The 8767-nt window shown below is 39.5% G+C and overlaps 1 protein-coding gene across 1 annotated transcript in view; it reads left to right on the top strand.

Annotated features, from left to right (window-relative positions):
- The first annotated feature begins 5791 nt into the window (after nt 1-5791).
- The window catches only part of LOC116263365 (tRNA (carboxymethyluridine(34)-5-O)-methyltransferase), a 37680-nt gene continuing 34704 nt past the window's right edge, over nt 5792-8767 (top strand). Inside the window, exons 1-3 of the mRNA XM_031643074.2 lie at nt 5792-5892; nt 7588-7875; nt 8022-8121. Coding sequence (XP_031498934.2) covers nt 5792-5892; nt 7588-7875; nt 8022-8121 — 489 coding nt within the window. The remainder of the gene's footprint in view (nt 5893-7587; nt 7876-8021; nt 8122-8767) is intronic.

Genomic DNA, 8767 nt, shown 5'->3' with positions numbered 1-8767 from the left:
TCACATGTGATTCTTGGGGCTACATGTGAATCTCGCTTGACCAGTTTTATTTATTTTTTAATGTTTTTAATTAAAAAAATTAAACAAACTTCGTCCCTGGAGCGTACCCCTCAAGCACTGAGCGTGCTACCAAATGACAAAGCCCTGCCTCAAGGCAGTTTTCCTAAAAAAACGCTTCGATTTTGCGTGAGCGCTTCTTACAACATTGCCCAAGGCCGCGCTGCTTCACACCAGCGGTGCAGAGGCCAGACGGAGGGTCCCGCCCCTCCCTCCAACTATCTGGTGAAGACACTAACGCCGCCGTCTGCGACTCCCTCCGACGAACAGTCCGGTGGCGGCAGCTCTCTCACCGGCAATGTTTTTGTAGATGTCCGATGGCAGCAACTCATAGAAATCGGTCTTTCAGTAGCCCTGTTTTTCTGCAGCTCTGCTCAGCCGGTCATGACAGCTGTCTCAACGACGACAACTCAACCAGTTATCACCTCTCCCATCGCCTGAGCCCTTTCAGTTTCAGCCGGTGCGGTGCCGCTCTTCGTCCATCAGGTACGACTTCTAATCTAAACTTAACAACATTGCTAGAATCCCCTTTTCTCATCTAAACAAAACCTCTCAAAGCCTCACCAATGATCGTCGCTCTCTACAGGTGAAGTGGTAATAGATGAGCACGTTTACCTTTTTCTCTCTTCTCTCTCTCTCGGTTTTAAACTGCTGGGAAGAGCGGTTTTAGACTGTTAGAAGCCAAGCACCGTGAGAGAAGGAGAGTGGCGATAGAGGAAGGCGTTGAATGATTGTAATAATTTGAATTACTTTACAAAAGAGTGCAAGACTGAATATATACAATGATTCCCAACGTCTCTAATGTTAACGTTTAGATTGTTAACGTCTAGGTTGAGAATGGTAAGAATTGATTTTTATTACAAAATTTCTATGTATGGCATTTCTATGTATGTCGTGTCTCTCATGCCAATGGTCAGCCATGGTCCAGCTCTTGACAACGGCATGTGTGGGTGTCTCATGCCAACGGTCTGCCATGTGTCCAGCTCTTGACACTCCCCCTCAAACTGGAGCGTAAAGATTTTTGATGCCCAGTTTGCTTATGAGATGTTGAAACGCTTCTCGTCTTAGAGTTTTAGTAAATAAATCTGCAAGCTGGTCTTTGCTTCTAACATAACATGTCCGAACCATGCCTTGTAGGAGTTTCTCGCGAACAACATGGCAATCCAGTTCAATATGTTTTGTACGCTCATGAAAGACTGGATTTGCCGCAATATGTAAGGCTGCTTGATTATCACAATAGACTGTAACAGGAGAGGTATGAATTACTTGAAAATCATCCAACAAGTTCCTTAACCAAGTTACTTCACATACGACGTTCGCCATTGCCCTATATTCAGCTTCTGCAGAAGATCTAGAGACTGTTTGTTGTTTCTTAGTCTTCCATGAAATAGGAATTGAACCGAGGAACACACAGTAGCCAGTGACTGAACGTCGCGTTTGTTTACATGCTGCCCAATCAGAGTCACAAAACGCACTTAATTGCATGTTGTTGTGTTTGCTCATCATAATCCCTTGGCCTGGATTGAGCTTGAGATAACGAACGACCCTGAGAGCTGCATGAAGATGTGGGAGACGTGGTTGTTGCATGAAGCGACTTAACATATGGACAACAAATTGTATGTCAGGCAGTGTAATACTAAGATAAATCAATCTTCCAACTAAACGTCGATAATATGTAGGATTTTTAATGAGCTTTCCTTGATCAACTTCTAATCCGTGGTGCTGCTCCATTGGAAATTCCATTGGTTTCGCTCCAAGTAGCGCTGCCTCATGTATAATATCCAATGCATATTTTTGTTGCGATAAATAGATACCTTGGTTAGATCGAGCAATTTCAATTCCCAAAAAATACTTCGGCTTGCCTAAGTCTTTCATGAAGAATTTTTTACATAGAAATTGCTTAAATTCTTCAATGACATCTTCTTTGTTCCCTGCAATAAGTAAATCATCAACATATACTAGCACAACAAGGAATATAGTTTTTCTTTTATATGTAAACAAAGAGTGATAAGCTTTTGATTGAGTGAACCCGAATTCTTCAAGGGCCATTGATAATTTGTGGAACCAATTTCTAGGAGACTGTTTTAGTCCATATAAGGACTTATGTAATTTGCAAACCTGATGCTCCCCCTGTTTAGCATATCCTTGAGGCACTTGCATATATATTTCTTCATATAGATCACCATGTAGGAATGCATTGTTGACATCCATCTGACACATAATCCAATCTCGGTTAGCAGCAATTGCGAATAGTGTACGTACCGTTACCATTTTTGCGACTGGGGAAAAGGTCTCATTGAAGTCAAGCCCTTCTTGTTGTGAATAACCCTTGGCAACCAACCTGGCCTTATAACGTTCTATGGATCCATCGGATTTGTACTTGATTTTGTACACCCATTTGCATCCGATCGGCTTGACACCTTTTGGTAGGGTAGTGATAGTCCATGTTTTATTATCCTATAAAGCTCGAATTTCAGCATCCATCGCATCCCGCCATTCTTTGTGTTGAATGGCGTCACAATAGCTTTCTGGTTCAGACTTAGATACTAAAGATGTGAGAAAAGCAGTATGTTTAGTAGAAAAGTGTTGAAAAGAGGTGTAACTTGATATAGGATACCTGGTTCCTTTCTTTTGTCCTGGCGCGCAGACTTGATTGGTTGATGGTGATGGAACAAGAGAACAATGGAAATCTTTCAGCCATGGAACGGATTTTCGGATTCTAGTGGACCTCCTAACTGGCTCAATGTTGGTGGGATCTGATTCTGGTGGAGCAATTTGAATCTCATTTCTATCGACATCCAGAACCCGTTGAGGAGAAATGTTTTCAACTGAATTTGGTCTACTATCATTTTGGTGGCTATCAGGGTCTTGATGATCGATTTGGTCATTATCCAAAGGTGTGTTGTTTCGTAAATTTGAAAGATGTTCATATGCATCTTCATCTAAATCACAAGGCATAGGGAGGACGACTTCTCTCTCACAGTCCTTTGTTTCATGAAAAGGAAATATATTCTCGTAGAAAACAACATCTCTACTAGTAAAAATTTTATGAGATTCTAAATCATACACTTTGTAGGCCTTTTGTCCATCCGGATAACCTATAAAAATACATTTATATGCCCTTGACCCGAATTTATCTTTGTTGGGACTTATTTTGGTAGCATAACAAAGAGAGCCAAAAGTACGAAGGTGTTTGGAAGAAGGTTTTCTTTTAAAAAGAATTTCAAAAGGTGTCTTTCCATTTGTGTTGGGTGTTGGAATACGATTAATTAAGTAGGTTGCGGTCAAGATGCATTCTCCCCAAAAACGAAAAGGAAGATTTGATTCAAACCGTAATGCCCTAGCTACCTCAAGTAAGTGCCGATGTTTACGTTCTACAACACCATTTTGTTGTGGTGTTCCCACACAACTATGTTGGTGAACGGTCCCTTGTTGGCACAGAAAATCTTTCATTTCTTGAGAAAAAAATTCAGATCCGTTATCGGAACGTAAAGTTTTTATTTGACAATCAAATTGAGTTTTGATCATGAAAAAGAAATTTTTAATGGCATGCAAAGTTTCGTATTTGTGTCTCATTAGAAAAATCCATGTTGCACGAGAGAAGTCATCTACAATGCTTAAAAAATAATGCGCGCCTGATAGAGAAGCTTGGGCATACGGCCCCCAAATATCACAATGTATTAAATCAAAAGAGCGAGTAGCCGAAATCTCACTTAAATCAAACTTTAAACGAGTCTGTTTAGCACGATGACATGCATCACAAACAAAATGTTCATTCAATTTAATGTTCAAATCAAGATAATCATTAACTAACTTTAAACGCGTCAAAGAAGGGTGTCCTAGCCTTTTGTGCCAAAGCTCGTGGCTGGCAACAGCTAAGCAGGAGTTTTGTTCAATTGTCTCTGGTCGAAGCATATACGGTCCTCCCCTTACATCACCTCTACCAATCATCGTCTTCGACACCAGGTCCTGCATAACACAGTAATTAGGAAAAAATGTGATAGAGCAATTCATGTTTTTAGTTAGCTCGCTAACAGACAGGAGATTCACTTTGAATGATGGGATATTTAACACATTGTTAATATCAAAATTAGGTAGCGACACCTTACCAATATGACGAACAGAAACCACCTTACCGTTTGGTAGTGTCACCGGTGTATCACAAGGTCTTAATTCTTTGAGAATAGATTGATCAGTACATATGTGCTGACTTGCTCCTGAGTCAATGATCCAAGGAGAATATTCAAGTGTTGAGGTGGTAGCGTTACCTGCAAAGTTGATGTTTGGTGTCTGATTTTTGACCAGTGATAGCAGTTTGTGGTACTCCTCCATCGTAAAAGCTGGGGCTGCCCCTTTAAGGTTTTGTCCAATGCTATTTGGCCCATGTATGCTCTCGTTGGGAGCCATTTGATTTGATGTAACATTGGCTGCCACCACAGGTTTGAAGTTTGGATCATAGAATCGATGTCCTGGAGGATATCCGATGAGCTTAAAACATTTTTCTTTGACATGACCTATGCCACGACAATGACTGCATGTGGGTCTAGCTTGCCGACTTCCTCGACCTTTCTGAAATCTGAAATTGGTGGCGTCGCGATTGGCAACCTTGTCATGGGTTGTTTGTGAGACGGCTAAGGCAGCAGTCCCTCCATTTGGTGTACTCAAGAACCTAGCTTCCCGTTGTTTTTCTTCTTGCAAGATTAACGCATAAATTCTCATCACATTTGGCAAAGGGTCTAAGAGAAGAATTTACCCTCTAATGGCATTGTAGGAGTCATTTAACCCCATCAAAAATTGAATACTTTTTTCCCTTTGAATCTGGTCTGAATATACCTCATTGCCCCACATGAGCATTCGGGAAGTGGAGAATACGATCCCAATTCATCCCACAAAGCTTTCATTTTGGTGAAGTATGAGGTCACCGACATAGTTTCTTGCTTGTAAACGAGAGATGGAACTTTGGATTTGATATATCCTAGTGGCAAGGCTTTGGTTAAACCTTTCTTTTAGATCTTGCCAGACCTCTCTTGCTGTGGTAGCATAAATAATGCTGGTTGCAATATCTTTGCTAATGGAGTTTAAAATCCACGATAATACAAGATGGTTGCATCGAACCCAATGCGGATATAGTGGGTCTGTTTTCATAGGTTCCGTAATTGAACCATCGATGAAACCCGTTTTGTTTTTGGCCGAAATAGCCATAGACATGGCCCTACTCCATGTACCATAGTTGTCCTCATTGAGAGGTTGCGACACCAACATATTTCCAGGGTTATCTGAATGGTGAATGTAAAAAGGATTAGACATCACCTGGTGTGAATCTGAACTAGTGGAGTCGCCATGAAATGCATCGCTCATTTTTGCTCCTTCGACGTTCATGCTTCAATGCTCTGATACCATGTTAGAAGCCAAGCACCGTGAGAGAAGGAGAGTGGCGATAGAGGAAGGTGTTGAATGATTGTAATAATTTGAATTACTTTACAAAAGAGTGCAAGACTGAATATATACAATGATTCCCAACGTCTCTAATGTTAACGTTTAGATTGTTAACGTCTAGGTTGAGAATGGTAAGAATTGATTTTTATTACAAAATTTCTATGTATGGCATTTCTATGTATGTCGTGTCTCTCATGCCAACGGTCAGCCATGGTCCAGCTCTTGACAACGGCATGTGTGGGTGTCTCATGCCAACGGTCTGCCATGTGTCCAGCTCTTGACATAGACTGCTCGGAGAATGGCAAACCTCCAGTCAGTAGTCAATCTTGCCGGCTCTCATGGGCAGATGACGCCTAGATCCATTGCTCTCCCTCTATCTGTCTCTCTGTGTAGCGCATGGTATTGGGCTACATCATCGTCTCCCTGTTGTGAGGGTTATGCCCTCTTCTTTAACCCCTTTTTCAGTAGCCGTGACATGCATCTTGTACAGTTTCTAACAGATTTATTGCCTCGTTATTGTGTTCAACTTCATATCTTATGTGAGCTGACTTGTCCAAATGATCAAAATTTTCACCGTTCTACGAGCAATATGGTTACGTCATGTGTGTATTGTTCTATCCATTTGGCATATTGAGTCACTACAAAAAAGTGGCACTTTCTTCTCATTGTTCATTATTTATGTAGTTGTTATTTTTCATTTTTTTACATTCCAAGGATATTATAAACTTCAAAATTTTAATTGTAACTCTTTCTTCACATTGATCATTATTTATGTACTTGTTATTTGTTATTTTTTACACTATTTTAAAATGTTATAAACTTCAAAATTTTGGACATGGTTGATTGTTCATTATTTATGCAGCTATTATTTTAGTTATTATTTTTCATTTTTATATTATTCTAAGAATATTATAAACTTCAAAATTTTGATCCAAATGCTTTGTTTACATTGTTCATTATTTATATATTTGTTATTTTCGTTGTTATTTTTCATTTTCTACATTGCTTTAAAGACATTATAAACTTCAAAATTTAGGTCGTGATACTTACACATCACCTTGCCTCATTGCGCATCGCCTCTCCTCACATGCTCAACACATTACTTCATCTAAATGCACGTAACAGTATTGCACAATGTTGTTAAATGCACATGCATCCAGGTGTGATGCACATGTCTCGTAATGTGCATGCCTCGGACCTTCAAACACATCAAGTTGGTGACCCTGATTGCGTACCCCGACATCAGTCCAATGCGCACAAAGCGCCAAATCAGTGAGCATCAGGCACCGTTTTTAACCATTTTTTTCTTTGAATTAATGTTGTTCATTTGGTTTTCAAAGCCCAACAACATTGTTTCAGCAGAGGCCAGACGAACCCTCCACCTGTGAGATCTAGTTGCATGCACATATGCCTATGCACAAAAGTTTTGTGCACATGATGCTGCTGTGTGGAGTCGGATGTTTCGAGATTCGATCATGGAATCGTGCATATGTGGGGTCCAATAATTATGTTCCAACATTGTCCTCAATCAAAGGAAGAATTTATAGCGAGAACCTAAATGCCCTTTTAGTGTACATACACAATGGAAAATAAGAATTGATCGCCTTAACTTAAATGCCTTTTTAGTGCATAGACGCATGGAACATGTATTTTCCTGTCTTATCCTCTCGCTTGTTATGTAAAACTCGGGCAGGTTTTTTGCAGGCATTCAATATTTCACAATGTCAATGTGCTCTTTAGGGATTGAATTTTTTTTGACCGATGGACACTCGAAGATATTGAACAAGCTCTTCCAGACTCCATGAAGCTCAACACTACTTGCACATAGAAAAAAACATGCAGCCAATATGTACGACACTGTCCCGTACACTATCACCCATGTGATCAATGATACGGTTCCACACTCACCATATACACTCTCTCCAACAAGATCGCAATTACTATCATTATTTTGTCGTTGATACATTTACCACTCAAACTATCGCCATATTATCGCACAACTTATCCCAGTTCTCGCTCACTGCATCGCTGTTTTTGGGTGTGTGCAATTTTAAGCATTTGGTGTGTGCAATTTAAGCATTGATTCTGAGATAGCATTACTATCGTCCTTTCATCATCATCTGAAAGCAGCAGTGAACAATCTGATTTGGCAGCAGAAGATTGTGAATATGACGAAGAAAACCAGTGTTCATTGCATGTGGCTGAATGTTCACAGGAAAACTTATTGCCCGGTGATTATCCTTGTAAATTGATGAATGATAATAGTGCATATGCATGGGCAGGAATAGATGTTCCTGTGGTAGGCATGGTGTTTGACGATGAGTCCGATGCTTACATATTTTACAATGATTATGGACTTAGACACAAATTCAATGTTAGAAGGTATAGGAAATATAAAAATGTAGAAGACATTGTTATGAGAAGGTCATTTGCTTGTTTGAAGCAAGATTGGAGGAAGATGGATAAAAATGTAAAAAACATAAGATTGATACAAGATGTGGCTATGCATCTAAATTGGTGTTGGGAAGGACTTCCAATGGAAAATACTGCATCAACACATTCATAGATGACTACAATCATCTGTTGGCACCTTCTCATATGAGTCACATGTTGAAGTCTTATCGCAAGGTATCTACATCCCATTATGTCATTGGTAAGCTAGCTGAAATTCCAAGTTCATTTTAAGGGCATGCCAAGTTTGACTAAGAGATTCACCAATTTATAAATCACATTTTTCAAAATTGACCAAGCTGAATTTGACCTAATAAATGAAAACATTGAAGGTAAAATGGAAAATAAAGATTTTAAGTTTGTCTATGAAATCTAATCACACTGATACTCTTCTGAGTGACACTGAATCCATTTGTATGTTTAGATTGAAAAATGGTTTTTCAAATCTCTCAAAAATCAATTCAAAAGTTACTAGTGACAATGTCCGGATGTGAACAATGCAAGAGTAATTGAAAAACTACAATTGTGCTCAATCTAAGTAGATCCACTATTGAAGAATATGCTTCCAGCTCAATTTAAGCTGACTCACTCGAATCAGGTAGAAATGATAATCAAACACTAAAAAATGGGTAGTGGGGTACAATTTCTTAGAAATGGTTGCTCTAACACTAGAATTCAAGCTTGAAAGCTGAAAATGGAGCTGAAAATATTGCGCTGACATTGTATAGAACCTATCATGGATCTAATCATGTCCGTAGGTGCTTTCATAATGGGAAATGCTGGAAAAACTAGGGAAATGAGCTATTTCTGGACTATTTTTGAC

The sequence above is a fragment of the Nymphaea colorata genome, chromosome 10 (genome assembly GCF_008831285.2).
Source record: "Nymphaea colorata isolate Beijing-Zhang1983 chromosome 10, ASM883128v2, whole genome shotgun sequence".
NCBI classification, from domain to species: domain Eukaryota; kingdom Viridiplantae; phylum Streptophyta; class Magnoliopsida; order Nymphaeales; family Nymphaeaceae; genus Nymphaea; species Nymphaea colorata.
This window is presented reverse-complemented; position numbering and strand designations above follow the sequence as displayed.